The sequence below is a fragment of the Monodelphis domestica genome, chromosome 7, assembly GCF_027887165.1.
Source record: "Monodelphis domestica isolate mMonDom1 chromosome 7, mMonDom1.pri, whole genome shotgun sequence".
Lineage (NCBI taxonomy): Eukaryota > Metazoa > Chordata > Mammalia > Didelphimorphia > Didelphidae > Monodelphis > Monodelphis domestica.
The window spans coordinates 62539751-62559813 of NC_077233.1; the positions used below are offsets into that span (position 1 = coordinate 62539751).

The 20063-nt window shown below is 41.4% G+C and overlaps 1 protein-coding gene across 1 annotated transcript in view; it reads right to left on the reverse strand.

Moving 5' to 3' along the window:
* Nucleotides 1–584: 584 nt before the first annotated feature.
* RUVBL1 (RuvB like AAA ATPase 1) overlaps nt 585–20063 on the reverse strand; it is a 36995-nt gene continuing 17516 nt past the window's right edge. The window contains exons 4-11 of the mRNA XM_001366671.5: nt 18982–19133; nt 16075–16164; nt 14820–14969; nt 13308–13371; nt 11536–11734; nt 5844–5946; nt 2155–2246; nt 585–999 (exon numbers count right to left, since the gene is read on the reverse strand). Of these exons, the coding sequence (XP_001366708.1) occupies nt 840–999; nt 2155–2246; nt 5844–5946; nt 11536–11734; nt 13308–13371; nt 14820–14969; nt 16075–16164; nt 18982–19133 (1010 nt within the window). The 3' untranslated portion in view covers nt 585–839. The remainder of the gene's footprint in view (nt 1000–2154; nt 2247–5843; nt 5947–11535; nt 11735–13307; nt 13372–14819; nt 14970–16074; nt 16165–18981; nt 19134–20063) is intronic.

Consider the following 20063-nt stretch of genomic DNA (forward strand, 5'->3'; position numbering starts at 1 on the left):
ACTCCCATCCCATAGCACAAGCATGCTCAACCCTAAGATAACCCATAAATAATATCCTCCATGGTGGGGGGGAGGTCTTGTCGATCTATAATGACCTGAACATTATAAGTCCAATTAGGATTCAGAAAATTCATAAACCCATTTGTGTCTGAGTTTGGAAATGAGGCTATTGCCTATCTGGTCAAGTCAATAAAGACATTTGGAAAAAACCAACCAATTTCTTGTGTGCCAAATACATGCCTAGACACACATGTCAGAGCTAGGCACTAACTAACCACGTTAAGAGTATATGAGATCAGACCTGGGAAAAGAAAGAAAGGAAGGAGTCCAATTTCTAAAGGAAAATATTTGGTTCAGTAGCACTGGCGATAGGAGAGCAGAAGACAAACAGAGCCCATCGTCACAGGGAACTAGAATAAAACTAAAGTCAAACCAAGAACTCAGGAGGGTCTGTTTTTGGATAAGATGGATCGTGGTCTGTGTTGCTACTTCTAAAAAGAAGTTTCTTTTTTCTGTCATTTCTAATTTGGGGATGAGAAGACCAGAGACCTTTTTCTGCATATAGAAAAGCAATTTAACCAAAATAAACTAAAATGATTTATTTGATGATATTCCAGATGAGGTTTGAAACACAGCAACTATGGCAGAAGATATGATAGTTTTAAATTAATTGTTTCACACAAAACTAACTGCTCCTAACTTGGAACGCTGACATTAAGTTCAGAGATTTCTCTGCTCCAGAAATAGCCACTCTCACACGTTTACTGTTTCAGCAGGCCAGGGCACATTCTCGGTGTCTTTCCATTTCATCCCCAAAGGGTTAAAATGCCACCATCATTTTACTTCATATATTTATCCTGTTGGTCAGCTAAGATTTTGGCTGAAGACTTGGCATCATAGAAGAGTTCATTAATTTCTTCAACATGCTCCTTCTCAATACTGTCTTTCCCATTGATCTTGGCCAGCAGGTTGGCTGGGGTCAGGAGCTGCACGGAGTACCTGCAGCAAACAGGGCGAAGCAGAAGATTGAAATCAGAGCTGGAACTCACATTTTTATACAAACCAGAACAGAGATCTTTCCTATAGATGTAACTTTTCTGAAGCATGGAGGAGTAGATTGGAGTCAGCAATAGACCCTGATCGACCACTCAACAGCAGCCTTTTCTTCCCAGAAACCCACTCCCTGCCCTCCATCATTCATTACTGGGAGCCTGACAGTCCATAATGAGTTCTTTTTGTTAGCTCTTCTAACATTTTATAATATTATAATAATTTATTCTAGAAATTTTTGATTTCTAAATGTCTCCTATGAAAACTCTAAAACTCTTGGGCAGGGAGCATCCTAACCACCTGCTACAAAACTTAATGGGGGTTAGGGGTGGATGAGGAAGGGGTCTATGGGGAGAGAGAAAGGGCCAGAGACCAACGTCACTAATTCAGCAACTGTGAGGAGAGCCCACTAATCTTGTTTTCATTGAAGGAATTGATAACACTTAACCATCATCCTCTGGAAAGGTATTTTGTTCACCAAACTTAAAAGTGGAATCTACTCAGCACACAAGAGACAGATGTGTTAGCTCCTGAGGTCATTGTGGGGATTCAATAAAATAATGACTATAAAATATTTAAACCTTGCACTCAGCAGGCATCATATCAATATAGATAGTTTTATATGTTAGCTGTTCTCAACTGTACATGTTTAAAACCACTAATGACTGCTGTTAATAAATAAAACAATTGCCTGTACAATCCCAATCCCAGAATACTGCCCTATCTAGTTCCTCTCTCTCACTTCACTGTATACCACATAGTAACTACCACGCACCACTGAGAGAGAAAGGGGAAGGGGAAGGGGAAGGGGAAGGGGAAGGGGAAGGGGAAGGGGAAGGGGAAGGGGAAGGGGAAGGGGAAGGGGAAGGGGAAGGGGAAGGGGAAGGGGAAGGGGAAGGGGAAGGGGAAGGGGAAGGGGAGGGGAGGGGAGGGGAGGGGAGGGGAGGAGAGGAGAGGAGAGGAGAGGAGAGGAGAGGAGAGGAGAGGAGAGGAGAGGAGAGGAGAGGAGAGGAGAGGAGAGGAGAGGAGAGGAGAGGAGTTTACTAGGTACTGAACATCTAGAATAAATTCAACTTTAGGCTGATAGCACAGGACTTGGCTCACCTTAATGTTGTCTTGGTACCAATTTCACCCAAATGGTTCAATGCTTCCTCACTGATGTTAATTCCTTCTGTCTGGGCTCTAATTTTGATTATCTATTAGAAAAGAGGAGTCAACAATGTTTAGTATGTTTTCTATGCTTTCAAATAATTCTCATTTAATATTTCTTACAATAAAAAGTTGTTTTTAATTTATAAGAGGAAGTTAAAGGACTTGGTTTTCCCAAATTCGGAGGAAGTGGAAAAGGGACCTTCTGTCTCTTGTATGCCTGTTTGTACTTTGTGCCATTACTCCATCAAAGCATTAGGAAAAAACACTTGTTGGTCCTCAAAAGTAGTGCTAGCACAATGGAAGATCTAGAGGGCTGGTGACAAACCATTGGGTAAGGGCTACAAACTTGGGAAGTTTTTTCCAACACAAAAGTGGTCACTCGGCCATGGATTCTTCCAGCCACAACTCATGACTCCACATTGAGGGTTCAGAAGGACTTCAATCTGTGCATACACTTGACTAAAAAATCACTGATCTTTTTTTAAGTGTTCAAAGGTAAGACATGTCTCAATTCAGAGATTCAGATGCTTTAAACTCCTTTTTCAGGATTGCCCCATAGTCTGTACCCCACCACGCTGCCTACTCCCAATCACAAGTGCTATAGCCTCTCTGCACGCTCAGCACAGCACACGTTTTTTAGTTTCTTGATAAATAAGATGGTAAAATAAATCAAAAAGTTACTTTCAAAGCTTCACCTACTGTTTTAACATCACCCTGAGAAATCTAATCTATCAAGCAGAACCTTAACTTGTTCCAGGCTGAAGATCTTTGTGAAGTTGGAGCTGACGATATCTCCAACAAGCTGGAGAGTAAGAAACAGTTACAACAGTGGCACCAGGAGCCAGCCCGACGTCGTCGGCATTACCAGCTGAGTGATAAGGGGCAGCCTGGATAATGATGGTGTGTGTTGGACTGCAGAGATAACTCTGGAACTTCCAGCCTCATATAATACAGGTATTTTTCACTTTGGCAGCTTCGTAAACAAGATATCAAGAAGCACTTGTTTAAATTAAAGCCATAAAAACACACCCAGGGCCACAGGAGAGGAAAGAGAAAAAGAATGAGCCCAAGAAAGGTGGCTGTCTGAAGATGGTCCAGCGTGAAAGAGTTTTACAAGCGGACATGAAAGGAAGTGTTTGAGGTTGACTGCGATGGATCACACTTCCACCAATAAGCATCATTCAATCTATGTGGGGGAAAAGAACTGGCCTTGAAATAAGCCCTGTGTTCAAATCTCAGCTGTCCTTACACCCTGTGAGTCATTGAACCTTAGTTTCTTCATCTGTCCAATGGGGATAATGATACTACTTACTCAGCCTGCTATCTAAAACCATAAAATGATATTACTGTATTAGTCTGAATACAAGCTACAGCCCAATACACACAGGCATGTGTTTTCTCTCTCTCTCTCTCTCTGAAAAAGTAACACTAATAGCAGTAGGAACTCCCATTTCTATATCATTTTTGAACCCAGACCTTCAGTTCTTATTCAAGAATTCTTTTTTTAGGCCATATTTCTCTATCCAATTATAAACTGAACTTTATCAATCACACGTGGGGAAAATATGACCTATAAGAAGCCCAATAAATTATTATGTGATGTCGTTTAGGGGCGTACATCTCTAAAGGAAAAGGATGACAAGCAAAAAGTTAGCCTGGAACTTATATACTTAAAACCAAATCCAAAGCCCAAAGGACATCCAATATTGAATGAAAACCAAAGCTTGGCAATAGGTAACTGGTTATGCCTGGCAAACCAAGTCCACATTCACATAAGGTCCACTCAAAGACCTGGATTCAAACTGTTGGGTTATGAGGTTGCTATGAAATATCCATCTTAAAAACAGAAGAAACACTCACATCATGTGATTCACACATTTGAGATTCTATCCTGCCAGAACTGAAGTTGTAGAATGTAATTTGGTTATCAGATCACTATCTTTTTGTTCCATCAAGTGATAGTGGCATTTTTCCCCAGCATGGTGATGGGACAGGTAAGTGATGGACATGGTGTCAAGCAGGCCCTAGAGAGCCCTTCAGTTCAGACTGAGGTGTGTGTGCACATACACATTTAGCCTAGGGTGAAATGGAATTCAATGAAAGGAAGCTGGAATTTTTTGGCTCATGAGCCAAATACTCTTTTACAAGGTGTCAAGACTGAACTCAAATTCTTTCAGGTTCTCTGCCAAAGAGAAAGTCCCATTAGGGCTTTCTTTAAAGATGGTGTGACTTTATTTAATCCACAAGCCTAATTAAGGCAATGTTCAGAACTGAGTAACTTGCCTTCTGGGAAATATGCTAAACCTGAGGTTCAGCTACAGAAATGTCACTAACACTCCCTTTGCCACCTCCTTCTCATGAGCAGGTCACAGCAATCACGAGAGCTCTTGTTCCAGACTGTTCAAAAATGGACAGTTCATAAATTAGATCTTTAATCATTTAATAACCTACAGGGATAGTTTATGAGGGTGTCCAACTTGATAGCACAGTACACAAGTTATATTTAATAACAAAAAACTCGTATGTTAAAAGAGCATTGAGGTTATAGTTTTAACCAAAGACAGAAAAGCAATTCCAAGTACAAGCTGCTGTGTTGTCCTTAGCTCACCCTTTGGGAACAAAGGGAGAAAGTCTGAATGGATAAGTACACAAGGCCAAGCTACAGCTGCCATCCAGACTGACCACAGAGCAAAGGGAACAAACCAAAGCAGCCAAACTGTCTAAATTCCCTATTTTCAAAGCATGGCAGGAATATCCACTTTTGGGGAATTATCTGTTCCGTTAATGAATATAGTGATCTAATCTTTCAAGGCCTCTGATTTTAGAACATGCTACCAAATCATCTTGGGTTTCTGCAGCAAAGAACAGGACCAAGTTTTCCCAAAATTACACAGCACCAAGGAGAGAGCCTTTTCGCCCAGAATTCCTTGGTCTCACCGTGGCATTTCTCCAGTGACAGCCTCTTTATCCTTAATTTTGTATCCTAAATACCACAAACAACACAGACTATGATAACACACACACTCTCTCTCTCTCTCTTTCCCCCCTCCCTCTGAAATGCTAACAAAGATGCTTTGACAAGATAGATCATAATGGCACCTCGGGATTAGAATTGAAGCTGGTCTGAACAAGGGACCAGGGGAAGGTTTTTAATTGAAATAAGCATATTAGAGACACTACCATACCACCAACTGAGTGACCATTTGGTCTGGCCCCAGCATTTCACAGACAGAAAGCAATGGTCCTGAGAGGCTTAATTGACATCCTCCATGTTCAGAGAGAAACCTTACATCTGCACCCAGATTACAGCATTCTGTGCAATAAACCTCAGGTCTGGGGCAAATGGACTAATGAGGGCTGCAATACAGAACTACACAGGTAGGTCTTAATTCATATGATTTGTTCTGAAAATTTGTCTTCAAAACCTATCTGTAAGTAGCTCTGGTTTGCAAAATTTGGAGCATCTTTTTCTTTAGAAGTAATGGAATGTTGAGAGCTACAAGGAACCTCAGAGATGATCTAGGACAAGTCTCTCATTTTACAGACAAGGAAAGGGGTGGGGAGAGGACAGATGACCTGCAAGGTCACACCTAGGAGCTATGGGCAGGATTGCCTCTCTGACCCCTACGGAAGCACATCACCTGTTTCATTTCCTGTGGAGTGTACAGCATGGTGCGGATGATCATCACTCTGTCCAGAAGGTCCAGGGGAATTCCATGAGGAGAGATCACATCCTCAGTACCCCTGGAAAAATCATTTCATTCAGCAAATGTTAATAATCACACTAAGTCTCTTCAGAAAAATATAGATGGGGCAAACCCAAGCTAGAGTGTTCACATTAACTGTACATCATCTGTTCTTTCAGGATAAAGATAAAGTAACAAGACATTCTCCATGTGTACATTTGTGGAACCCATCTCATTTCTTTACAGGGATATGTATGTTCTCTTTTATTACTTGTCGATTTGGGTCTTTTGAGTCAACTTCAACTAATCTACAAATCCTTATTCAATGTTTAATCTGTGCCAGGCACAAAAGGGAAACGATCACTGTTTTAAAGCCGACGTTCTACAAATAAAAGATTTAACTTCTTCAAGGTGTAGAACTATGACATATTTCTATGTCCCACAACATTTAGAACAGAGCTTTCTCTATAATGGGTCCTCAAATATACATTTTGATTTTGTCACTAAGAACAATTTACATAAATGTAACACCTTCAGATTTACAAAACACTTTCTTCACAATGACCCTGGCAAAATATTGTTATCTCCATTTGAGGAATCACTCAATCAATTGTATATTTACCAAGTCCCTACTATGTGTCAGGAAAGTGTTGGGTGTTGAGAACATGAAAACAAAAAAATTAAAGTCACTGCACTTGAGAGCTGACATTCTAAGTAGGAGATAACATGCATATAGATTAGTAGGTAAAGAATAAATACAAATAAATTCGAGAAGAAGAAATGAGGGGGAAATCAGAAAACAAGAAGTTGCATGTCTTGCTCAGGGGGCATATAGCTATCATATGTCAGTTAAGACTCAGTCAGGTCCTCCAATTCAAAGGCAAGTGCTCCTTACACTACACTACACAACTGACGTCACTCAACAGACTGACTAATTAATAGTTTAAATGGCTATAGCTAAGAGATAGAACTCAATGAAGGCTCATTTTAGCAAAATGACTGCCTGATAAACACAGACTTTCCAACAAATATCCAGCACTTCTGGGCCACAAAAGGAGGCCCAATTCCTCTGGTCAGCTCTCTACGGAACCTTCATAGATCCTACCCTCCCAATCAGGGATCCAAGCCATGGGTCTATTCCCAGAAACTTCCCTCACCTAGTCACCTACTAGTCTATTTCCCTAAAGATCAGGTCAATGAACAGGAAGCGATTCAATAATGTCATAGCAAAGCCTCATATTATGAAATAAATGTCATGTTCTATAACTACATAAGGGGTTGGACTTTTGATACCAAAAGCAGCTCTCAGTGCCATCACAGAAGAAATGTAAAAAAACTGTATTTGAAGTATATCATTCTAGTCACTGAATGTCTAAGAATTACTGAAGGGGAAAGGATCCTAGTGATATAATCCAACCTCCTTATATTAGGGAGGATGAAACTCAAGACCAAAGAAGGAAGTAACACCCAATGTCACCTAACAAGCTGGTAGCCAAACTAAATCCCCTTGAAACATGAAATTCACAGATATACAAGAGGGGTTGATGTCTAATGTTCTACCTAAAATCATGAATAGAGAATAGACTATAGAATATTAAAAAGTGTCATTGTTTTTGATGTCATCTAGAAAAAAATTAATGGGTTCATAATTTACTGAACTGTTTCTTCTCCTAACCTTATGTGTCAGCTGTTATTCACCAATTAAAACAATAAGGTCTAATACCTAATGTCCTTTGTAATGGATGGCCATAAATTAGAGGATGAATTTTAAGTTGCAGCTAATTTCTGCTCCAATAACATGAGGTACAGTAAATGGCACCCAAACCTTTAGATAACACCAATAATAGAGAGATATTACTGGTATTTTTATCAACTCATCTAGATATATTCATATATTTAGATAACATATTCTATTGTTCAATTGTTTCAGGTGTGCCTTGACTCTTTGTGACCTCATTTGGGATTTTCTAGGCAAAGATACTGAAGTGGTTTGTCCTTTTCTTCTCCATCTCATCTTTACAAATGAGGAAACTGAAGCAAAGAGATTTAAGGCACAAGGTCGTACAGTTAATAAGTATCTGAGACCTGATTTTAACTCAGGAAGATGAGTCTGACTAACTTCAGGACTATCCCCTGTGACATCTAGCTTCCACCATCCTAGAGAAATAGCTGCCAGCTCTTGTTTAAAGTCTTTATGACCAGCTGCACCCCACCACTTTAGGTTAAGCTACCACAACTTTCTGTTGAGGGATCTAAAAACCCTGCTGAATGGGCCCTTGGAGGGTCTATTTTAGTGGGAAACCAGAAATATAAAATCTTTCACTTTAGAGGCAGAAGGAACTATAAAGATCTTTAGTTACAAAACATCTCATTTTAGGGAAAAGGAAATTAAAGCTTTACAAACAGTTCCCATTTCTACAATGCTTTAAATGCTTACAAAGTGCCTTGTTAAAGGGAGTTTTTTTTTTTTTATCTCTCCTTCTATCTCTTTAAGAGGCAGAGGAGAGGCAGGAACAGAAACATTTCTAAGTAAGAGTTAGTCAGTAGTTCAAGATTCCATTACCTAGGAGACAGGGATAGTATTTAAGAGAAAGGGCTCCTTTTCTCTGGCTTCCTAAAGCCAGGAGTTCTGTGTTGGTCTCTCTCAGTCAAGAGACTGGTAGTTGACTTCTGACAGTCTGAATTCAGATACTGACTTAAGGAGGGTATATTAGGTAGGTAGGTAGTTAGGGAATATATTTTCAGATAGGATTAGTGTAGGTAAGATAGGCCTGTTCTGGCAGGCAGAAGAACCTGCCCTCAAAAGCAGTCAAGATTTAAGGTTTCTTAGAAATTTTAGTATAGGATTTGGATTTTAGGCATAGTTATAAGATATTAGAGTGATATCTCACTTTTTCCCCTCCTATTTCCTATCTGAACTTCCCCTCAGAATTAACTAAGTGTTGGTGTTTTACCAACCTGCTCTCTGTACTTTTGTCAAACTCCAACCTCAAAATTTAACCCCTCACAGCCTTGTATACATAACTTAATTTAATCTGTAAAACCAATTTGGGGACAGCTGTGCCAGCCTATACTCTGCAATGACTTAGCCCAGATTATGCAAATCAGTAGCAGGGCTGGGATGAGAACGGACTAGAACCAGGTATTCTGTGATAGAGCCCAAGGTTCTTTCCACAATATTCTGTTTTCTTTCCTATAGATACAATCTTTGATAAGACTTTTAGGCCGAGGAAGCCCAAGGTCTACTTAGATCTCTGGATGGTTTGACTGCAGCAGTCTCTGAAGGAAGATATCCAGCTCCTGGTTTGGCCCAGGACAGGACAAATGCCTCCCTTTGTCAGTAGTGCTGCTTAGTGCTGCTGCCATCTCTAGGGCAACACGACTTCCTATGGGGCTGGAAGATGATTTTTGTCCGGTCAGAGGCTCACTACCTACAGCATCTCCCAATTCTGGTGTCATTCTCTCTGTGTCTGCTCTTGAGGCACAACTAGCCATGACTCGAGGTCAAAAGACACTATCAAGAGAGATGCCCTCATTGGTGGGTGTCAAGGACTCGGACAATGCCTAAGTGCATATATGTACACCCCGCCTTCCCAGAGACCTAGAGGGTCCTCCAGACATCTGATATGCCAGTCCTCTAGTTGCAGGCCAGTCTCACTCACTCCAATCAAAGGGGAAAGAACCTTGTGTGCCCATACAAAGCTCTTCCCTTCTCTGGGCTAGGTTTACATTTGTAAAATAAAGGGGGTGGTTAAAATTATCTAAAGGTCTCTTAGATCTCTTCTCCAGGTCTGGCATTCTAGAAGAACATGGTGTGTCTCTAAGAAGATATCAGAATTGGAATCTTTGATGGTAGATCCCCATTATTCTGCCTGTTTGCCACAGGAACAGTACAATCAGCTGCTACCCTGGCCACCCAGCAGATATTCTGCCCTCTGAAAACTGGTGGGGAAGATGAGCAATGAACCCTTGGGGAAAGGTCAATGCTGTGAATGGTACACAAGGAATCACTGTGCTTCTCATGACTACCAACCCCAACCATCTACACTGCTCAAAGTCAGTCTCTACTGGCTAAATAATCCCCTCCAGCAGTGATTCTGTCCCTTTTCCACGGCAGCTCCAGAGTTCTGCTAGAATCGGTCTGCCATGTGACTGGGAGTGGGTCAGTCACTTTTCAGGCATCAGTTTTCTCATCTGTAAAATGAAGGGCTTAACCTAGATAAACCCAAAGACTCCTTCGTCAGGCACTTATAGCATGTGATCCATCCCAACTGACAGTCTCAACTTGGCTTTCAGTATTCCCCAACACAAAATCTCCAGAGGGTTCTGCATACTAAAGACAGGACAGGACAGAGTAAGGCATTGAGACCACTTTTCTTCCCAGGTGGGATATAACCGAATCTTAATAGAAACACTCCATTCCAAGTAATCAGACCAGACACTCATATGCAGTACTTGGAACCAGCAGGCTCTGAACACAGAATAGCAAAGGAAATTCTAAATAATGCAGTGAGATGCTTCGAAAAGCTTCATCCATCATACTCTCCAGTAGATGGCACTCTCCATTCATCCTGTGAAATGAATATTTTAACTGGACAGTTCTGTATTGCATCTATAGCATACCAGTTTGTGTGTATGCGCACGCATGTGTACACACATGGAGAGAGGTAAGTAGGGAGAGAAAGAAAGGGGAGAGAGAAAATAAGAAAGAGGACAGTGACAGAAGGAGGGGAGGAGAGAGGGAGGAAGAGCAAGTGAGAGATGGGGGAGGAAAGGAAGAGAAAAAGAGAGAGGGAGAGAGAGAAAGGGAGAGATGAAGGGGAGGAGTGGGGGGACACACATACAGCACAGTCACTAGGCTACAAGGATAATCTCCCAGGTTTCCAAATGCTGCAAAGCTGGAAGGCGTGTTTTCTGTCCAGGACTCTTTTATCGCCAAGCTGGCAAGAATCTACCTCTCTTCCTGGAGCCAGGAAAGGCTGTTGTCTATCCACAATGCACTGGTTTTGGAGGAAACCCTCCAATCTGACACTTGTAGTGAGTCTGGCCCTGTCATGACAAGTACCACTAGGGTTATAAAGTAACATCACTGGGTTTTTTTTTAAATTTTTTATTTTAAAGGAACATCAGACCTTGTACCTTCAAATAATGTATCTCCCCCTTCAAAAAGTGGCCCCTGGAGAGACTACAGACTAAGTTCAAAGATGCTGCCAATTCTCTGAGTATTATGGGAATCTCATCTTAGAAACTGTCTTCAGAGCCAACATGTCCTTTTGAATCTCCTCACTGGGAGCAAAGCTTCATCCCTTGTAAGGGTGTTTGGTTTTTGGATAAAGCCAAGAGTTTTTTGGAGCCAAGTCTAGTGAATAAAGTGGAGGAAATGAGCTGGGGAATCCCATTTTTGGTCCAAAATAAGATAACTGTAAAGTAAAAGAGCTACATTGGGGGGGTAGGGGTGGGGGTGTGGGGGGGTGTGTGTGGGCAAGACAAAGAAGGGAGAGAAGGCTCTGGAAGGAAGAGGTTCTGGTATATTTGTCAACGAATGTCTTATAGCTATAAAAATCACACCCTGCATTCATGCCAGAAGACAAAACATCCCTCCTTAATAAGTGCTTGGCTCTTATACGACCGGGGGAGGGTGCCGTACCTGATGACACAGTTGCCCCGGTTAGAGGCGAAGATGACGATGGGGGCAATGGAGGACTCCAAGGCACGGTGTAGGTAGGTGAAGCATTCTATGTCCAGCATGTGTACCTCATCAACAAAGAGCACACCAGGAACCAACTCAGCTATGCCCTGGTCAATGTACTTGTTCACCACCTTGTTAATCTCCCCTCGGAGCTTATCTAGGGAGGGGAAAAAACAGGCTGAGTCACCTCACTTTCTGAAGCATGGAGGAGGTACAATCAACTCAGGCCACACCTCATATTTTACAGTTGAAGAAACTGAGGGTAGAGAGGTTAAATGACTGGCCCAAAGCCACACAAGCCATCAGTAGAAGAGGTAGAATTGGAATTCAAGGCCTCTGACTCCAAAACCTGTATTGGTTATTATTGTACTAGTCACCCACCATTTCCCTTGACTATAGAACTAGAGAAACACATTCCATGACCAAGCTTGTTCTAACCCATATCATCTTTCTTTTTTTCTTAATAATAACTATAAGACAAAAGGGCAAAGGTTAGGCAAACAGGGTTGACTAACCCAGAGTCACACCGTGTCTGAGGCCACATTTCAACCCAGGTCCTCCCAACACCAGGCTGAGTGTTCTATCCACTGCTATCTAGCTGCCCCTCTACCATCTTTCAATGTTAAGTTTCAATCTTGAGAATAAAATAAGGCAGATTTACCCTCTCTTTGGAATTAAATCCAAGAACTACATTCTTGAAGGCAGGTCCCAACACTCACAATCTATGTGAAGACCCAGAAAAGCTAAGTAACTTGCCCAAGGTCACAACTCTAACAGCTTTATCTTCCAACCAGTTAATAACAGTGAGAACTATTCTGTATGACAGAATGCCAATAACTCCATCGTTGTGCAGTAAAACAGATAAAGATATAGAAAATTATACTCAGCATATACCGGTGATGGCAAACCTTTTAGAGATGGAGTACCCCCCCACCCCCGATCTAGTGCCACACCACGTCCCACCACTTTGTAAACCTCCCACAGGGGAGAGAAGGAAGCACTCCCATTGGGCTGCTGGGCAGAGAGGCGGGGGATGTGAAAAACTGTCGTTCAGGTGCTGTGCAGAGGAGGAGGGGAGCAGTTCTGCCTGAGTCCCTCTGCCTTTCTAGTAACAAGGGAGGGAAACACGTGCCCATTAGAGAGTGCTCTATGTGCCATCTCTGGTACGCATGCCACAGGTTCACTATCACTGGCATATACTAACGGGTCCATAATGTACCTTTGATAGGTCTCAGTTCTCCCCAACTCAACCATTGCCCCTCTCTGGCAAAAACTGATTTAACATAAAAAGTGGCAAACATTTAAGAAAATAATTATTTAAGCAACATTTTTAGTTGTCAGGAGATTAACCGAAGCTAATAGCAAACAGAAAGAGCCTTGTGCAGAACTGGATCTGCAGCATCCGAGGGAAGGCAACAGGTATGCTGGGAGGACAAGTGCTAGATAGAGTCAGAAATCCTGCCATCTGATGGTAGGATGTGTGTGACCATGGGCAAGTCACTTTGCTTTTCAGAGGCTTGGATTCCTCTCTGTAAAATGGAAATAATCCTGTAACCTGCTCTCTCACCTGGTTTCTGAGAGGGCCAAACAAGATAAAGTATGAGATGGCACTTTGTAAACCTTAGAAATCTCAACCATAAGAAAATCACCCCCTCTTTCCCACAATTCCTATTTTGGTCTAAAAAAGGGAATGGAAAAGAGGTAAAGCTGAGGACTTGAGCATTTTGTACCTGTAATCTCAGTCTTCTTCGGCTTCATTAACTGGCCCATCATGGAGAGGATATCCTGCCCACCCTGCACAAGATGACAAAGGCACACAGCAGTGAGCAGCTGACATTGGCAGTCTTGGGGACCCTCAGTTTCCCAAACTGGACTCTGTTCTCTAGCACTAACCTGAATAGCCTGGCCTTAGAGTTATGCTGACCCTCAAACCCTGTAATGTACCTCCTCTAACATGGCCACTGGTCAGTAAGTCTAAATACGAGAAGCACATTTACAACCTTAAATCTGATCTTTCTGTTCTCCTGCCACATGTCTTACTGTAAACTGGTAAGGAAAAGGCGCTCAATCAACTCTAAGGGGCAGGCAATTTTGCAGGGCAGGGCCCAAATATGTACTGGCATAAGAGAAGGTGGAAATGCACCTGGGACTCCTAGTGGCACCCTTATTCAACAGAGAAATATGAGGTCTTGAAAGGGACACAAAATGAGCCAGAAGTCAGAACTCTGGTTCTGATTCAGCACCCTCTCCACTACAGTAAACTTATTTTTAAACTACATGGGGATCCCATGAAGTGCCACAACTGTGGTTGTTAAGAAGACAACACAAGACTCCTCATGGCCAGACGGGGATATTGCAAGGAGAAATTTAGCTCTGCCAGTTGCTATTATTAGCTTTGTGACCTTGGGAAAATCACTTAAATCTCTCTTAATTCCAGTTTACTCATGAGAAAAATCAGGATACTGGAGTCATCCACTTCACAGTGTGACTGGGAGAAAAGAGCTTTGTAAAGCTTCAAAGGAGAGAGTACTAGACATTACTGCTATCATAATTATTAGAAGTTACTTAGGAGTGGGGACAGCTAGGTGTCCCAGTAGAGAATGAGGCTTGGAGATGGGAAGTCCTGGGTTCAAATCTAACCTCAGACACCTCCTTACCCCAAATGCCTACCCCTTTCTACTCTTATGCCTTGGAATTGATACTTGGTATCAATTCTAAGATAAACAGTTAAGGGTTTTAAAAAAAAAAAAAGTTGTTACTTAGGCTTAGACACAAAAGTCTAATTTTAAGCTGTAATAAAAAAGTTAAAGAATTTTGGAATTGAGAAGACATTAAGTTCATCCCCTATCTGAACCATGAATTCCATCTAACTGGAGCATTGGGGACCTTCAGGAGACAGAAAATCACAGCACAACAGAACTGACCCTGAAATACTATTGATCAGGAACCTAGCTATAAAGAATCACATGACCTCTAAACACAACAGTACATCTAGAGAAGGTGCAGAGAAGACATTGGCTAGTTTGGAAATACCTGATTCTTCTAGCTCAAACAAACAAATGAGTAATAACTCATTTGTTACTATAGCATTTGAATAAGAACAAAGGAATTCCTGTTGGCTACTGTCAATGTTAATTGCTGAACACACTGCAGATAGAAACGGTCTAGTCTTTTCCAAGACACTGAGAGATGACAACCAATTCCAGAGACCCTGATGTCTTGCTAAAGATTATGGTCAGTACCTGGGGTCTAGCATTAGCAACATCCAAGTCATGCAGGGTCACATCCTGAATAATCTCCTTTTTTTTGTGCACATCACCCTTTGGCAAAGGAACATATTCTTCAGCTTCAAGGTCGAATTCAGTAGCATAGGTATCACACCTGCCTTGCCTCTGCAGAAAAGGAAGATGGAGGAGAACAGAAGTATCTGGTGAGTTTCACTGCCAAGTCCCTGAATGACACACAGCTGACAGAGATAAAGGCCTTGGTTCACAATTACAGTCCTGACAAGCTTTGGTCGACAACCCAGAATATGCCCCACTCCCCTGTTGGCAAGAGAAGCACCCTATCTACTGATCACCAGGCTCAAAAACCCTGTTGAAAAACACCTGATATTTTCTCTACTTAGAATCTTTTTTCCTTCTTTTCTTTTAACTGTATGCAATTCCTGATAAAGGACAAATCCAGCAGATTACCTGGAGACGGAGAGAACTGTTCAGACTCTTTTGTAGGTGGACGATTTATTGTATGATATGAAATATTATGCTCATCCATTAAACAGCAAGTAACACTGTACAGTACATTTACAATCAGATAGGAAAAGAATGCCAACTAATGCAGTATTCCCTTCCCCATGCATATATCTTGGGAAGAAAATACCAAAGAGATAAAAAGAAGATTAAATACACTGCACATTTCAATTCTGGAATGACTAAAGTTGTTTTGGTTTCCCACCCTCAACTCTCCTCTAAAAATGTTTTACATCTTATTTATTTATTTTTAGAGAAGTTTTGGTCTTGATGAGGTCAGAGGACTACAGGAAAACAACTTTCAACCAATTTGTGGGTGCCAATAGGACAGCTACTTAGCTTTCTTGCCCACTTGATATCAACACCACAGGTATTTCTTAGGGTCAGAGCTATGATTTATTGTTCCAAGGGAAAGGACTTCAAAGATCCTGCTGGTCAACCTCTTCATTTTATAAATGGAGAGTAAACCAAGGCCCATATACGATGGCTTTACTCAAATCTTCAAAGATAATAAATGAAAGAGTCAGGATTTGAACTCAGGTGCTGACTTGACATCTAGTGTTATTCCTACTATCTGGTCCTGACCCCAAAACAAGAGCAGCAAATTTTTCTTTTCCAGGGAGAAAAAACCCTTTTTCCTATGTTTACTTATGGCAAACAAATAAGCAAGTTTCAATAAAAAGGGAAATGGGGTATTGGAAGTACCAACTCTTCACAGGAATAAGTCAGAACCCTCTGCAATTGTTACCTTCACTGCACCACTGTTGGCTTCTATGTATATCACATCTCCGGCCTCCACTCGCTCTTTCTGCAAACTTTCAAAGATGCTGGGGTCCAGCTGAAATCAAGAGCCAGGCTATTAGCATGAAATTACAGTGCCAAACTAGAAATTCAGTAACTAGAGATTTTCTTAGGAACAGAAAAAAAGTCGTGTCTATTTTTAGAGCTAGATACAGATATCTCCTTATAGCAAAACACTGTCTGGGTAGCTACCCAGGATGGCAGTTGTAGGGCAGGCAGGGGTCTCACCAGGGCCCAATCCTTCATCCAACCTCTCTACTCTCTTGCACCTGGCCATTCTGGGGGTCAGGGAAGACTTCTTAAGGACAGGCTTTCTTCAGAAGACAAAAATAAAACTTCTAGATTTTGTTCAACAAGGACAAACTACGTCAGAGGAGTTGATTAAATGTGACTCACTATATAATCTACAGACTATTAAAGCTTGAAGAGATATAAAAGAATATTAAATCCACCTCTTCACTGGACACAGAAATAAGCTGAGGCCCAAAGAGAGGGGAAAAAAAGTGGCAGTTAAGGCTAACTCTCACATATTCTCATTACCAGTGCCCTTTCCACAGTATTATAGTATATCTACTTTTTTTTCTCCTTAGTTATTTTCTGAAAGTTTAAAGAAACCTGAAAGGTAGTTAGGAAATTATAAGCTGGAGAGGATTTAGGGCAAGGATTCTTATTCTAGGCTTGGTGTATGGATTTCAGAGGGATTGGGGGAGGTGGGAGGTGAGGGTGGGGGTGGAATTACATCTTTAAAGGGTTAAGAAGCCCTGCTCTAGAGGAAGGTAATCAGAATGGTAAAGGGCTCTAAGTCCAGGACATATGAGGATTAGCTAAAGGAACTGAGGATACTTAGTGTGAAGAAGAGAAGACTCAGGACATGAAAGTATTTGAAGGGCTGTAATATGGGTGAGGGCTTTGACTTGTTCTATTTAGTTTCAGAGGCTAGAAGTTGAGGAAAGATGAATTTAAGGCTGATATCAAGACATTCGTCCTCAGTACTTAAAAATTCTCTGTACAAGTTAAACCAAATGGCTGCTGAAGTCTCATTTAAATCTTCTACTGGGATAAGTGAATATCTTAACGTTCTAGTAGAGGATGTCTCTAATGTTTTAATGTCTGGATAACCAGTTTCAAATGTCAAGGACTATACAGTAAATTTTCAGAAAATATATTTTAAAACTGACTTAAAAGTTGGTCCTTTGGCTTTTAAAGCCCTTTAAAACCTAGCCCCAAACTACCTTTCCAGTCTCATCATTCATTTTTCCTCTTCCTACACTGAAGACTAAACCAGCAGGGTTTGCTGTTCTCGGACACAGCACTCCCTGTCTCTTTGTTATGAAATGCACCTCCTAATGTCATCTTCCTGGAGAACTCCTTACTTCCTTCAAGATTCACTTTAAGCAGTGCCTTCTACATGAAGTCTTCCCCAATACACCCAAATGCTAATGTCCTCCCTTCTCTGGAATGCACTGTTGCTACTCATACAGCTTTGCCATCTCCCTCAATTGAACACAAGCTAGAATGCTTCACTTTTGATTCTGACCCTCAGCACCTACCATACTGTCTGGCATAAAGTAGGTGTTCAATAAATTCCTGCTGGTTGTCTATTAAACTTCAAAAACAATTTCTCTTTGCTAAGTCATGTTGTATGTGTGTATGTCTCAATCTTAAATATCAAACAGTTGGATCCCTAGTTTATACCCCACGCTGAGAGGAAGCTGTGGACATGCAGAAAGAGGCCTGGATGTGGGCACAGAACCAAGGCACTAGCTCAAAGTCACAGAGCCAATAAAAAATGGCTCAGCTTCTCCAAGTCTCCTGATTTTTTAAACAAAGATGATGTCTGCACTGGCAGCTGAAGGGGGCTGGGAGGATTGCATGAACTGTGCACATCGAGAGAGCACTGTAAAATCAGGGGTGCTCTTGGCACTGAGCTGTGACTATATAACTATTGAGCCAGCATGTCAATCTGACATGGAAAAGGAAAGACAATTTTGGAAACTTAAATCAGTTTTCCAAAAGAAAAGGCTTTTCCCCATGACAAGATACAGTGGAAATCTTAGCTGTATATATCACTTCATTTCGGGTTTAATAGGAGCCGTCTTTTTTTCTCAATTTTTGCTATTTAATTTTATAGTGAACTAAAAAGACACAGTAATTACTAAAGAAATGGAAGACTTCACTATAAATCTCATTAACTCAGGCACACTGACTAGAGATGAGTAGCAGATATAAATGAGAAAGCTACAAATGTGGATCATTTAAGAGAAAGAAAAATGCCCATTTAAATCAATAATCTATTTGTGATCTCTACAAACTAGTGACATCACAGAATCTTATAAAAGCTCAGGGCCTGAAGCGTCACAAGCCTTACCCCTTCATTAGGTAAATGAGGAAAGTTAGTAGCAGAGCAGGCAAGTGAGGCAAGTTCCAGGTCACAGAGTTGGCAAGCATGCTGGGAGGGGAAATGCATTGCCACCCCCTCCTCCCTCATACCGGGAGGGTTTATAAGCCTACCTGCCTCCTCTCCCTTTCTTCCTTAGGATGGTCTCCTAGCTATACCCACATTCCTGCTCCCACTGCTTTTTAGAAAAAGCATCTTACCAGCTTAAAAGACTATAGTCAGAAACATAAAGCCCTGAGCTCTCAATCAGTCAAGTATATAGAATAAAGAGACCTGGCCAGTGAGAATTCTGGCTCTGGGACCCATAGCCAAGCATTCCCTCATGAGGGGTCACATAGACCATCTCCTCCCAGTAGTCACATTTTCTAACTATGAAATGAATTAGGTAATATCAAACAGGATCACACCAAAGGCCTGCATGGCATTAGAAAGGAGAGTTGGACAAAATTCACATACTTTCAACTGTTTGGTTCCTTTTGCTGTTTTAAGTCCTATAATTACATGGCTGATGGTTTTGCCATATCCACCCATAGGGTTTTCGGTCTCACACGGAGTTAACTCTGTGACTTCACCTTCATAGACTTCCTTGGTCTCCTTTATCCTTAGACCTGTAAGAGAATGGAGGCAAGACACTGTGAAAGACTTTATGTGTTCGGGACATCCCTGAGTTTCCCTACTTCAATCAACCATCAACCAAAAGAACGTCTTGAACGTTATAACATCGAGATGACAAGAATGCACACCTGAATTTACACATTTCTTCCCCATGGGTGTTTCTGAGGAAGTACAGCATAAAGGACATAATTGGAATCAGGAAGCCCTAGGACTTCCTGAGGACTCTAATTTAGCCTCTGTAGCTGTGAGATCACAGGCAAAGCTTCTAACTCCTCCAAGTCTCCAGGTTACTCTCTTAGACAAAGTAATAGCTGTTTCCACACAGATAAAACCATAGCTCCTTAAGATGGAGGCATTATTTCTACTATTCCAACTTATTTTGGAGCTGTGCTTGATGTAAACTGACAGTTTTACTCTCTGTAAAGGAAAGCGACAAAACAACCAAAAGCCCACTAAACCAGTCCCAACTCCAGGTCTGAGAAGGAGCTTTAACTATGAAAGAGCAGGTATGCATACCTTGTGATACAAACAGTTGGTAGCACTGATGTCATCAGCGGGTTACTTAAAAGCTGATATGTACTCTCACAACAAATAAATAGTACTTCTACGATTTACTTTGAGGTATAAAAAATCTTTTCCAAGGATGGAAGCAAAAAGAAGTCAGCAACTGTGGCTCTCTCAGCCAGCTTTGAAGTTGGCTCCTTCCCTCTCTTTTGGGATAGCATGTCATCTTTTATAAAAGATGGTAAACACTAACAAGTTGATGTAGAAAATTACTTGTTTTACTGAACTTGAACACATCTAGATCAGAAACCTACACAAAAGGTTGGAAATTTAGGTTGCTAAAGTTGGCCTCTCAAACTGGGGATGGATTAAGGGAACAGAGATACCACAGCTCACAAAAGAAGCCTATCCTACATGTA